Below are 14,377 nucleotides of genomic sequence, written 5' to 3'. Positions count from 1 at the left end.
GGAATTATTGGTGGGCTCTCCTTCTTTGGGCGGACTGGGCAACTAGATAGGAAGTGACCAGGCTTCCCACAATAAAGGCAAAGTAGGGAGGAGAGTCGGTGTAGTCTTTCTTCTGGAGTTAGACTGGCCCGGCCTACCTGCATGGGCTCATCCTGAGGGACCAAAACATGAATGGGTTTAGGAGGAGATGTGGATTGGGTAAAATGGTTTGGCAACGCTGGTGGATAACATGGCTGGACAAGTTTTGGGCGGTTCTTTTGCCTCTTCTCAATACGGACAGCCAAACTAATCAGGTCTTCCAATGTTTCTGGCTCAGGACAAAAAGCTAGTTGATCCTGTAAACTATTATTGAGGGCTTGGGTGAAAGCTCCTTTAAGGGAGTCTGGATCCATTCGGGAGATAGTAGCGAGGGTTCTAAAGTCTATGGCAGTGGTTCCCAAACTTATTTAGCCGCGCACCCCCTTCTATGTCCCGACCATGTCGACCCCCCCCGCCCCCCCCCCCCCCCAGCCCCCACATCGGGGCATGGCTCTCTCTCTCTCTCTCTCTCTCTCTCTCTCTCTCTATATATATATATATATATATATATATATATATATATATATATATATATATATATATCAGATGTCAAGCTAAACAGACAGGGTTAAAAAATTCCCCATCACTTTCATTTTTTAAATAGTAATTAATAAACATTCAATACCATTAAAATTTCCTTTGATTTCATTTTAAATAAATATTTAGAGTGCCCAGGTAGCACATAAACAATGCAATTTAACGGTTTTCTTAAAGTAGGAACGTTTAACCTGTGCGGCCAGAGCGCTCTCCTTCCTTCTGCTCTGCGTAAACCTGAGCTTATCACCTACTTGTGCGTAATCAAATGTCAATAGGGGAAAAGATATAGCCATGATGTTCACTTTTACCTCAGACCGACTTATTGCTGTTTTATGGTGTGGCTGAATCTGTGATCCGCTGTCATGCGGACTGGAATAACAAATAATACAGTAACATGAGATGTGGTCAGGTTCATGAGGAGTCACTGGCTGGAGCGGACCCGACTCATCCCAGAAGCTAATATCTTAATTTGACCTTGAATGAAAAATAACCTCTTAAAAGTTTTTATCACGGTGGAGGCAGCGTTCATTTCTGCCTTCAGTCTGACAGCGCGCCGGAGTTAAAGCAGTGTGTGCGCTTATTGAATCTGTGTGTGTGTGTGTGCGCGCGCGCGGCACGGCCGCTCAGGTCACCGCGTCTCGCGCTATTTAAACCAATGTTGTAAAATGACTTCTGCCCAGCCCAGATGTGCTCACTTGTGCACCCGTGAGCCGTGGTTCAGCCGGAACGCGTCTGACCTCTGACAGACGCACTCTGAACTTCAGATCTTCAGCGCGCTGTCAATAGCCTGAATGGGAATCATTTCTTGTTATTTTGTTACATCCACAATGTCCTGTGTGTGAGGTTTACAATGTCAGAACATCTGCATGAGACATGGTGTTAATTACAATCTGCCAGAATGACTCACCACCTTCAGATTCCTCCAACACCGTTAAAAATGATCAAATACGGAACATATCAGCGTGCGCAGGCCAGAGTGCTGAAGCTCGGCGCATTGTTATTATTATGAAGCTAGGGCACATGTGGAGGACACGCGCGCGCGACGGAACATATCGGCGTGCGCATGCCAGAGTGCTGAAGCTCGGCGCATTGTTATTATGAAGCTAGGGCACATGTGGAGGACACGCGCGCAAAAATATACTTGTTTTCAATTACATTTATTGGGCCCACTTACTTTTTCTTTGGCCCACCCACAAATGAGTTTCTACGCTAATGGTGACATATGAGACTTCTCTGAGCTCCGCAGCCATTACACTTTTCACCTCGCGCACCCCCTAGCGGCAGCTCGCGCACCACACTTTAGGAATCCCTGGTCTATGGCAAAATCTAGCACTGTTTGTTTACCTTGTTTCATATTCGATAATGTCTTTGAGATCTCGGCGGGTGTTTCAGTATGGTCAAAAGTGTTCCTAAATTCAGTGAGAAAATTGTGTAATGTGCCTTTAAGAAAGTCAGGATCACGACTTCGTGCCTCTGTCCACTGTAGGGCGCGACCGCAGAGCAGACCTACTGATAGGTATTTTCTGTATTTAATGTACCTTTTTGAGGCCTAAAGAACGTTGCAGGACATGATAAGTATTTGTTTAAACGAAAGATCATCGATCTTCTTTGATCACATTTTAGAGTGGTGAAGAATGGCCTCTGTGATCACCCAACTTCCTGAGACAAAATGAAGGCCCAAACAATATGTGTTGATTGAGTTACCCCGGTCAGCAGATTCTGAAGAATATTGATTAAGTTACCGGTCAGCTGAGGAGTTGTGTGTGTATTTTGACTGTGTAGTTCTTCTGTAAGCCTGCTGTGCTGTTATCTCTGAAATATGGTTTCCTAGGAGATGAATCTGTAACCCTGAAACTCAAGGAAGGCCCGCCCTCCATCCCATTGTACAATAAAAACCTCTGTTGATCTGAGAGGGGTGGGGGAGACGTTGGAAACAGCTCCGGAGGGAGTTGTGCCTTGCCTCCTCTCCACTCTTTATGAGACAGTGTAAAATGAACTCCTCTTTGTATTTGGTGTGTTTATTTCAGATAAAGGGTTATGGAAAATACAAATTACCCAACATCTACGATGTAGGAAATCTTTATTTGGTCACTGTTGTATGTTTCAGGGTAAGTTCCGAAAGTTAGATCACATTGCAGGAGAAAACCTCGAATTTGACCGAATTCACCCCGGTAGGTGTCTGATGGAGAGGACTCCGGGACCCAGAAATGCAAACGGGGTGATTGGACGGTTTGAACCGGAAGCGCTTGAGCGGCTGACGGAGGAGCAGAAGGAACGGACACTGTTAGTTTATCATTAAACTGCCGGATTATGGATTCTAATTGAAACAGGTGTTGGTTTGTTTTGGACTGGTACCCGAGAAGGGACTGGATGGAATTTTCGTGTTTGGATAAAGTCGAGGCGAGGGCCGGCGGGAGAGATTCTGCGAGTGGGTCGGAATTAAGGCGGGATGATTCTGTCATGTTGGGCTGTAGCTTTTTGACCCACGACATGCAGAATCACACACTGAGACAAAGGTAAGTAAAAAGGGTTTATTTTTATGTACGATGGGAGGTGGAGATGATGGTCTGAGTTCGGGTGGTTCCGGTAGAGTTCTAGAGCGGAGACAGGAGTAAGAATTTGCAGATTGACCATATGAGGAATATGAGTTAGTAGTTTACGGTTTCCTGGTTGTTGGTAAAGGCATAGAGAGGGGGGAGACAAGTCATGGCTGGCTGAGCTGGTCGAGTGAGTGGCAGGTGTGGCTGGGAGCTGAGCACCAGAGTTCGGGTTGTCCAGGTTGGCAGGTGGGGGTAGGAGGCCAGGCGGTCAGGGGCGAGCGACGGGCTGGCAGGCAGGGTTGAAATCCGGTGAGTCTATTTTCAGATGGTGGAGGTTTGGTGGGAGGAGGAGAAGCTCCTGAGGAGGTCGGAGGAAAACAGAACAGAAAAGTTCAGGAGGGCGAGGTACACAAGAGATAAAATAAATTTAAAAACACTGGCAAGGTTCTGGCACGAGTTCTACCCAAAGTTGAGTATCATCCGGCAGTGATGAGTTGTCCCGACGCTCCTTAAATCCCGTGACCACTGATGAGCAGATAGGCAGCAGCTGCTCTCCAGGCACACCCACCTGCACACAGAAAAAACTCAGCACAACACACATTTAGACTCAGCACAAACCATGACAATTACTCAGGCAACCATCCATGCGTTCAGCTGTCCATGAATGTTGACGGGACAAAGCCACAGAAATGTACGGCAGTGGGCTGTACCATTACTGGAGGTATGCTACAAACACAAGAACAGTGCTAATGCCTATATGTATTGTTTTCACATTGTTTATGACAGCCTCTAGGTGTAAATGTCATTTTTACTAATTGCTATTTATCTTTGTCTCATTAGTGAGAGGCAGCTGATGTCCTAATGCCATGGAAAAAAAACATGAGCAAGGAGGCTAAACAGAAACTGCTCATATACACGGAGAAATAATAATAATAATAATAATAATAATAATAATAATAATAATAATAATAATAGCCTTTATTGTCATTGTACAGGATACAACGAAATTGGAGTGCCACTCCCTTGGTGCACAATACAATAATACCTCTAAATATAAAGGTCACCTAAAACAAAACAGTAGTAAGTAACAAAACAATAGTAAGTAACTAACAACACAATAGTAAGTAACAAAAACACTAGTAAGTGACAAAATAATAGAAAGTAATATATGCCGACTAGCACACTATATACAGAACAGCAGCTACCATATCATGTAAAAAAAAATGGCATTAGAATAGCAGCATAGTAGTTGACGGTGACCTTGACAGTCGCTAAGCAGTTTTAATTGTTTTTATGCTTATTCACTAAAGAGATCGCCCTGGGAAAGAAGCTATCCCTGAATCTGTTTGACCTGGTTTTATGTGACCTGTACCGTCGACCTGATGTTAATAGTTGAAAGACGTGATTGCTGGGGTGAGATTGGTCCTTGATGATATTGCTCGCTCTGCTGAGGTACTGAGAGTTTGCAATGACCTCCAGGCTGGACAGAGAGCAGCCAGTGATCTTCTGGGCTGTGTTGATGACCCTCTGCAGTACTTTCCTGTCTGCAGCTGAGCACCCTGCGTACCATGCTGTTATGCAGTACGTTATGATACTTTCTATGGTGGCTCTGTAGAAAGTAACCAGCAGCCTCTCCTCCAGGTTGTTCCTCCTGAGCACTCTCAGAAAGTGGAGACGCTGCTGGGCCTTTTTTACCACTGCCGTGGTATTTGCTGTCCAGGAGAGATCCTCAGAGATCTATACGCCCAGAAACCTCATGGAGTGCACCCTCTCCACACAGTTTCCATGAATGTACAGTGGGGCCGGGTCTGCTCTGCCCTTCCTGAAGTCGAAGATAATTTCTTTAGTTTTTGTGGTGTTCAGTTGGAGGTTATTTACTGAACACCACTCCGTCAGTCTGTTGACCTCATCTCTGTAGTCCGTCTCGTCCTCCTTCGAGATGAGTCCGACCACGGTGGCATCATCCGCAAACTTTATAATGGTGTTCGAGAGATGGAAAGGGGAGCAGTCGGATGTGTAGATTGTAAACAGGAGTGGACTCAAAACACATCCTTGTGGAGCCCCGGTGCTGAGTGTGATGGTGCTGGATTGGTGTGGCCCGAGTCTGACAGACTGTGATCTATTTGTCAGAAAGTCCTTAATCCAGAGGCAGATGGGGGTGGAGAGTCCCAGGTGAGACATTTTCTGGACCAAGACCTCAGGGATTATGTGATTGAATGCTGAGCTGAAGTCCAGGAAGAGCATTCTCACATAGCTTCCTCTGTGCTCCAGGTGACTCAGTGCAGTGTGGAGCGCTATGGTGATAGCATCCTCGGTGGATCTATTTGTCCTGTAGGCAAATTGATGGGGGTCCAAAGTGGGAGGCAGACTGGCCCTGATGTACTGACAGACCAGCCTCTCCAGGCACTTCATCACTACAGGCGTAAGTGCAACAGGCCTGTAGTCATTTGGGCTGACCACTGCTGACTTTTTTGCAACGGGGATGATGGTGGAGGTTTTGAGACAGGGCGGGACGGTGTTTAGTGACAAGGAAAGGTTGAAGATTTTAGTGAAGACTCCGGTCAGTTCGTCAGCACATGCCCTGAGCACCTTTCCATGTATTCCATCAGGACCTGCCGCCTTCCTGGGATTCACTGACCTTAGAACACACCTCACTTGATGCTCCACAAGTGTTAGTGTGCCGGTGCTGGGGGCGGGTGGGAGTAGATGGAGTTACATCTGAGGGCCTGGAATACAGAAAAGCTCTGGACTCATCTGAATTTTTGAAGAGGCTGTAGTATTGTGTTGACATTTATTTTTTTGGAAGGTTTTTGTAAGGCCAATAAAAGCTGTTGCTGGTTGTTTCATTTGTCTGAACTTTTTTTCTAAAGCAAAACTTTTCTGCTTTTGTGTTTACAGCATAATTTTTAAAGATTAGTGTATGGTCAATATCAGTTTACTAGTCTTGTGAATTGTATACTTAATTCAAAATATTTTAGTAATTTCTAAATCAATACATTTTGTGTCAAAGGGCCAGCAATTATTCCTGTTAACAGAATATATGAAATGCATATATACACATGTAAATATGCCTAAAAATTACACATCAGCAGCTGTTCAGTGTAAAGAAGCAATAAAAAATCATAAATAGTAACATAAATATTAACTACTCACTCGTATTGATTTAGACCCACTGTTAGTGCCTGTAATAACAAAAGGTTGAAAGTGAAATGTTGCTGTAGGAGGCGTGCTCCCAAAAATGGAGGCTAGTGGGCTTAAAATGATTAACACAAATTACTTTTTCTGATATTTATTTTATTGCATTTAAAATAAACACTTGCACATCCATTACTCACTGCTAACTTAAATAAGCATAGGTATGTTGTGCCTATTGTCCGGCCACTAATTATTTGTTGGTGGTATCTGTGTTTTATAATCCCACTGGGGATGGCCATAAAGTGTGTATGCAAGAAAAAATATTTAAATCTGGAGTCCTGTCTGTTTAATTACATTGTTACTATTTCTGTGTAAACGTATTCTTTCAATTGTATTGTTCGCATTGGAAGGCGTTTAATGATATGAATCAAACCCCAATCTCCTGCTGGAGCCTGAGGCGGGGTGCTGCACTCTGGATCTGACCCAGGTTTCAGCTCCCCTGCCCCGCTGGGAGGGTTTGAAACACCGCCATCACCTGCTGGAGCCTGTGGCGGGCTGCTCCGCCACTTAATTCCGACCCAGGTTTAAGCTTTCCCCGCCCGTTGGGAGGGCTGGCATTATTGAAATATTTCCCTTTTCTGACCACCAGGGGAGCTCAACAGGCACGTGGGGGCGTGTTTTGTAAGGGCTGCAGCTATATTAATGTCGATGAGCTAGGTATTATTGAAAATGTAAACAGCGAGAGTGTTGACAATGGACAGACACTCCACCGACACCTCTTCCTTCGTCGTTCTTGCTGAGCTCTTTCTAATAACAGTTGTTTCTCTAGCTCAAGCAGCTCCTGCTCAATAAAATAATTTGCTCTGTGTCTGTGTCGTCCATCTTTTCGCGAGTATGTGCGTCGCAAATAGTAGATACGTCACTTCAAGAGTAAGCACACCTGCATAGGAGCGCGCCCTCTGTTGTTTTGGCAGAGAATTTCTTTGCAACAAGGTCGGGCCAGTATGAATACAGAGGAGATACGACTGCAGCAGCGGGGGCGCAAATGTGCCTTTGCATGAATCAGGCTTTAGAAAGCACATAGCAGCAGTGCATTAGTCACTGCCTTGTGTGATATCTGACCTGGGCCACTCTGCCATCTATCTGACTTTGGTAGCTGGTTAAAACTGGCTGGAATGGTCTTGATCTCACTCCAGTCAGACTAGACACAAGTTAGGTCTGATCAAAAGATTTAGTTTGTAAAATAAATATTGAACTCTAAATTTAATGTTTGGCTTGCTAACGAAATATTTAGTTGGGAACTTTAACATTTATAAATGTATAAATATTGTGAAAATATGAAATAGAAAAATGAACTCCCATTTTTTCTTCTATAAACCAAAAAACTGCTGTTAAATTATGACCGACTTCCCAAATAGCACCCCATAGAGGCAGATGCACGGTTGTACAATGGATGGATGGACAATGAACGTGAGGTACTCACCCTTATACGAATGTTGGTCAACGGGGCACTCCACCATGCAGTGTCAAAGAAGACGCAAATATGTCCTCTTTCTAAATACAGAACTTCAGTGCCTCTATCTGCTCGACTCAAAGAAAAGCCCAAGTCTAAACAGTCCAGAGTTGATTCCAAAGCCATTTCAAATGAGCCGCCACCATCTTTGTTGTTTCGCTCTGGTGCCAATTCCAGCTAATTCTTCATTTTTATTGAACATAAAATGTTTTAGGATTCTAATCACACTAGGAAACTCAATTTGCTTTCTGCTATCCATCTAAAAACCACCCAGTAAGTTGTTTTAGTAAATAAATGTTTTTATTTGCAACATAACATACAAAATTTTAAACATAACTCAAAACGAGGCAGCCTGTCTTTGAACAGAAAATCTTCCCGTTGGGTTATCTAAATGAGGTCTTTAGTGTTTATGCAGTAACACTAATTTCATTTCCCTCTTGATCAAACAGAACATAAAACATTTCAGTGTTTTGAATGTGCTGCACAAATACACCCACATCAGTGCTTTTTATGGTGTTAAAACTCAGCTGACCTCTGACCCACCAGACCCAAAAGCCACTATGAATATCTGATTTTAGCACTGAAGAGACAATCAACTTTTATTCAAGCTAAAACTTGCTTCACATCATCGTCACGGATTTATTTACACTTCTGATTCATGTAACACAATTCTTTAAAAAACAATTGCAACACACACCTATGGCAAAATCAAGTGAGCCTAAATAAATCATACACCAAGTCATTTAGATTCACGTGGCAATTCAAATATCCTTTAAGAACGGCGTTGTTCCAGGGCTAAACAAGCCACAGGGTGACCTGAATGACATTTTGATTAGTACAGGAGGAACAAGAGCTGCATTCCATTTGGAGGACTTTGTTGTGAGCTTTTCCTAACCAGCATGCATTGCTGCACAAACAGAATCCAGACCTTGTAATTACCCCCGAGCCTTCAATGTCTGATAAAATAGGCCTCGAGAAAACAACTCAAACAACAAGACTGACTCAACCATGACAGGTTTATTCAAAACATGTGTAAAAACAGCCATACTGAAAACCATTTCAACTAACTACACAATCAGGACTCTTAAAGATGGAGGAACAATCCGCTGCGGCTTCACTTGCAGTACCTGTCTGCTTTCATTTTGCTCCTCCTGCAACAAGAACAGAAAGGCATATTATTATTAATACTAACCACATAAAAATCTGCTTCAGACCATGTTTTACTGAAGCTGAAGTACCGCCCCTTCCTCAGCAGAGACACATCCTTTGAGCTCTTTTGTTTCCATACCTGTCGAGTAAAGCTTCATGAAACTTTCCATCTGTCCTGGCTTTCTTCAACGTTGTAGAGTCGTCTTCGTTAACCCTCAGCCGTCTGTCTTGGAAGCTCTGAAACTTCTTCCTGTGATGCAAATAATAATAATAAAACAAATGAATATAAATCAATGAAAAAACCCTGACACACTCATTTTCTGAGAGGTAGGACTGTAAGGAGGTTAATGCTCTAAAACAAATCCACGAGGACACAGCATCAACTGCAGGAGACTGTTTGCCTTTTCCAGCGAAAACCAACTAACTTCAGTTTCCAAAAAACAAAGCTTGTTTGTGGTATCTAAACAGGGTTTACCTTAATTTTTTAATGACACTTTAATATGAATAATTAAATAGAGAGAAGCCAGTTGAGGTGGCTCTGGCATCTGGTCAGGATGCCTCCTGGACGCTTCCATGGTGAGGTTTTCTGGGCACGTCCAACCGGGAGGAGACCTAAAGGTAGACCCAGGACACGTTGGAGAGACTCCCTCTCACCTGGCCAGGAAACGCCTTGAGATTCCCCCGGAAGAGCTGGCCCAAGTAGCAGGGGAGAGGGAAGTCTGGGCCTCTTGGCTTAGGCTACTGCCCCCGCGACCCGACTCCAGATAAGTGGAAGAGAAAGGATGAATGGATCTCACTAAATTATGTAGAACTGTTACCTGCCACAGGTAGGTGGGTGGATAAATAATTAAAATCAGGATATCTTCTGATAAAACAAACCAAAGGCTCGCTTGCTTTTCAAACCTCTTCTGATATTTAGCTCCTCTTTGCTCAGCTGGTGTTTCACGATTCCCAGTGGCACTCCATCTTGAAAAGCCTTTCAGAAGCTAAACACTTCATCAGAACACGAGCTCAAGGGCAGCCATTATAAACACGTCAACATGATGAGTCCATTTGCCTAGCGTTCATCTAAAACAAATGTCAGAGTGGAAACACAATTCAAGGCACGCCAAAAAAAAAAAACCAGCCTCAGACGTATTGTGTGGACCTTAATAGGCCACAGACAGGCAGGCTGTATATGAAACACTTAGAGCACCAGAAGCTGATATGTGCACTGTCAGTGGCCCTTCTGAGGTGTGGGATTGATGAGGGGGATGCTTGGAGGCGTGATCTCGTTCAAACATCCAATTTTGTTGTCAAATTCCTGCTGGTGCTCACTGACACAATGTGAGACGAATGGGAAAGGAAAGTCCCGCTCCCTGCCTCCTCCACACCCCCCTCAATCTGCATGAGGAGCTTGAGCACAGGTTTCAGAAGAAGGTGCAAAGTGTTTCTGCTTCAACTAGAACCTGTTAGTGTACTCTGTTTATATAACACATTTACACAACCATCATTGACCAAAGCGCTGTGCAAGATGAGGTCATAAAAGCAAGAACAACATTTACATAACACCACAACAAAGCTTGATCCCCTCTTTACACCAGCCTCGTCTTTAGTCACCAGAAGGTTGTTCTCTCAGACCGTAGTGGTCTGGGCAGAGCGTAGGGCTGTAGTAAGGCCTTCAAATGTGGTGGACCTATGCCTTAAAAGTCAGTTAAGGGATCTTTAATCAATGTCAAACAACCTGGGAGACAGTGTAGTGCAGCAAGGACAGGAGTTATGTGACCTCGCCTTCTAGAAGATGTTTACAGTCTGGCAGCAGCGTTCCAAACTACAGTGGTCCCTTTCTATAACGCGGATCAGCTTTCATGGCCTCTTGTTTCACAGATTTTTCTGTGCAAATTTGCGTGCTTTTTTAAGTGCATTGTGTTCTGCATCCAAAGGTACAAACTTGGTTTGAACTTTGATGGTGTTTAAACAGAGAAATGTGTGAAAATGTTAATGCATGTCTGAGAAAAGTGTATAAAGTGTGTAGTGAGTGGTTTTACAGCCTTTAAACACTGCGCCAGCGTGCTGGGACGAGCATGTCTACAGGGAGAGGAGAGGAGCTGCGTCTGCGGGAGGGCACTATGCAATGGCTGAAGCGCTTCTTTAACTGCGGGTGAACAGTAGCATGTTTGAATTGAGCTGCAGCACCACCTGAAGTAAGACTGCTATTTATGATAAACTGGACAACTGGTCACACAGATGTAAAAAACCTTCTTAAAAAAACAAGATGGAAGGATATCAGTTGGGCAGTATGGCGTTTTCAGTTTACCCACAATTTTCTCAAACTGACTTAAAGAAACCGACTTCGATGAGCTTGTGGCACAGACACATGGGTACTTTAGGGCTAGTCGCGACATCTGGGGAAGACCACTATTAAAGTGCGTTGTTGTCTTCTTTAATAAGAGACTCAGAACAGAAGGCTGCTATTTCAGCTCCGGCTCGCCCCTGTGCCGACGGGGCCTGCATCTTTCGCCGTCATCTTTTGTTTTCCCAAATGACCTCATCAGCGTTTACCAGCTCTCCTTTATCGTTTACTTTAAACCCAAAATACTTCCAAACTACAGAAGTTGTATTTTTTTAAGACACCAAGTGAGCTGCTGCACGACCGGCCATTTTTCTCTACGTCAACCATGCATCTGTTTTACACATTGTTGCGGCTGCCAGCCTGGCCAGAGGGAAAAAGCAGCCAGGATCACCCAGCTCTGGTGATCGGCCAGACACCGCCACCCTCCTCCTCCTCCCTTCCAGGCTGCTGAGGAGCACAGCTGAGCTGAATCCCTCTGATGACCAACACCTGGGATAAAAGAGCTGTGCCTTCAGCAGTCTTAGCAGGGGTTCTGCTGGTCTCCATTCTTCGTTTTGTTTTAACCCCTTCGTTCGTTCGTTTTGACGAGTTTAACTTTTATAGTTAAACTCTTGAGTGATCCTGTGGATCTTGTGTTCGTTGGTTTTTAAGGTTAACGTTGTTTGTTGCAATTTTATTGACTTCGTTTTTAAACATAAGAAGGTGCAGGATGGCGCCGCAGATGGCAGCCTCGGTACATTGCTCTCTTTTGTTTGTGTTGTTTTTGTATATTTTTTTGGAAATCAGCGATGCAAAACGGATTACTTTCACAAGGTTCCCACTCTTTTCTTGAAATAATTTTCCAGGACTTTTCCAGGACATTTTCAAGACTTTTTCAGTGTACAAGTCAAGTTATCATAACTGCGGTTTGCCGATATCCCGATATATTTAGAAACAGATATGATATTGTACCTACCCACACCGTTATTTTGACAATATAGTTGTGGAAAGATTTTTGTCTTTCACAAGCCCACCTGCTTTCCTCTACTTACAATGCAACACAACTAAAACAGAAGTTATTCTCTACTTTAGTTCATACCAGAGGTGTGACATTGTGGCATCATCAAGTCATCTCCATGTCCTGTTTTTGTTCTGCTCAGCAACTGAACCAGGTTAATCCACTGTGCTGAATGAAATCGTCGTCGTCTTCCTCCGCTTATCCGGGTCTGGGTCGCAGGGGCAGCATCCCAACTAGGGAGCTCCAGACCGCCCTCTCCCCAGCCACCTCCACCAGGACCCCAAGGCGTTCCCAGACCAGATTGGAGATGCAACCTCTCCAACGTGTCCTGGGTCGACCCGGGGGCCTCCTGCCGGCAGGACATGCCCGAAACACCTCCCCAGGGAGGCGTCCAGGGGGCATCCTGACCAGATGCCCAAACCACCTCAACTGACTCCTTTCGATCTGGAGGAGCAGCGGTTCTACTCAGAGTCCCTCCCGAATGTCCGAGCTCCTCACCCTATCTCTAAGGCTGAGCCCGGCCACCCTATGGAGGAAACTCATTTCGGTCGCTTGTATCCGCAATCTCGTTCTTTCGGTCATTACCCAAAGCTCATGACCATAGGTGAGGATTGGGACGTAGAATGACCAGTAAATCGAGAGCCTGGCTTTCTGGCTCAGCTCCCTCTTCACCACGACAGATCGGCTCAACGTCCGCAGCACTGCAGATGCCGAACCAACCCGCCTGTCGATCTCCCGATCCCTCTTACCCTCACTCGTGAACAAAACCCTGAAATACTTAAACTCCTCCACTTGAGGTAGGACCTCTCTCCCGATCCGGAGTTGGCAAGCCACCCTTTGCCGGTCGAGAACCATGGTCTCAGATTTGGAGGTGCTGATCCTCATCCCAGCCGCTTCACACTCGGCCGCAAACCTACCCAGCAAGAGCTGAAGGTCAGAGCTGGATGAAGCTAGGAGGACCACATCATCCACAAAAAGCAAAGACAAGATTCTCCTGCCATCAAACTCGACACACTCCACACCACTGCTGCGCCTAGAAATTCTGTCCATAAAGGTAATGAACAGAACCAGTGACAAAGGGCAGCCCTGGCGGAGTCCAACCCTCATCGGGAACAGGTCCAACTTACTACCAGCTATGCGGACCAAACTCACGCTCCTCTGGTAAAGGGACTGAATGGTCCTTAACAGAAAGCCACCCACCTCATACTCCTGGAGCGTCCCCCACAGAGTGCCCCTGGGGACACAGTCATAAACCTTCTCCAAATCCACAAAACACATGTGGATTGGTTGGGCAAACTCCCATGCCCCTCCATCACCCTTGCAAGGGTATAGAGCTGGTCCACAGTTCCACGGCCAGGACGAAAACCACATTGCTCCTCCTCAATCTGAGATTCGAATATCGATCGGACCCTCCTCTCCAGTACTTTTCCAGGGAGGCTGAGGAGTGTGATCACCCTATAGTTGGAACACACCCTCTGGTCACCCTTCTAAAAGATGGAGGCCACCACCCCAGTCTGCCACTCCACAGGAACTGCCCCCGATGACCACGCAATGTTGCAGAGACATGTAAACCATGACAGTCCTACAACATCCATAGCCTTGAGATACCCAGGATGAATCTCATCCACCCCTGGGGCTCTGCCGCTGTGTAGTTGTTTGACTACCTCAGCAACTTCTGCCCCCAAGATTGGACAGTCCATCCCCATGTCTCCTGGCTCTGGTTCCTCCTCGGAATGCGTGTAGGTGGGATTGAGGAGCTCCTCAAAGTATTCCTTCCACCGTCCGACCATAGCCCCAGTTGATGTCAGCAGCTCCCCATCCCCACTGTAAACAGTGTGAGCGAGTTGCTGTCTTCCTCTCCTGAGGCGTCGGACAGTTTGCCAGAACCTCTTTGGAGCCGATCGATAGTCTTTCTCCATGGCCTGACCAAACTCCTCCCACGCCCGAGATTTTGCCTTGGCAACTGCCACTGCTGCACCCCGCTTGGATATCCGGTACCTATCTGCTGCCTCCGGAGACCCACAGACCAGCCACGCCTTGTAGGCCTCCTTCTTCAGCCTGACGGCTCCCCGAACCTCTGGTGTCCACCAGCGGGT

General features: G+C 45.5%; 1 protein-coding gene across 2 annotated transcripts in view; it reads right to left on the bottom strand.

Moving 5' to 3' along the window:
• Window positions 1–8,805: 8,805 nt before the first annotated feature.
• The window catches only part of frg1 (FSHD region gene 1), a 31,745-nt gene continuing 26,173 nt past the window's right edge, over window positions 8,806–14,377 (bottom strand). For both annotated transcript variants that reach the window (XM_054743807.2, XM_070550176.1), the window contains exons 8-9: window positions 9,092–9,202; window positions 8,806–8,954 (exon numbers count right to left, since the gene is read on the bottom strand). In XM_054743807.2, coding sequence (XP_054599782.1) covers window positions 8,918–8,954; window positions 9,092–9,202 — 148 coding nt within the window. In that variant the 3' untranslated portion in view covers window positions 8,806–8,917. The remainder of the gene's footprint in view (window positions 8,955–9,091; window positions 9,203–14,377) is intronic.

Source organism: Nothobranchius furzeri, chromosome 4, assembly GCF_043380555.1.
Source record: "Nothobranchius furzeri strain GRZ-AD chromosome 4, NfurGRZ-RIMD1, whole genome shotgun sequence".
NCBI lineage: Eukaryota > Metazoa > Chordata > Actinopteri > Cyprinodontiformes > Nothobranchiidae > Nothobranchius > Nothobranchius furzeri.
This window is presented reverse-complemented; position numbering and strand designations above follow the sequence as displayed.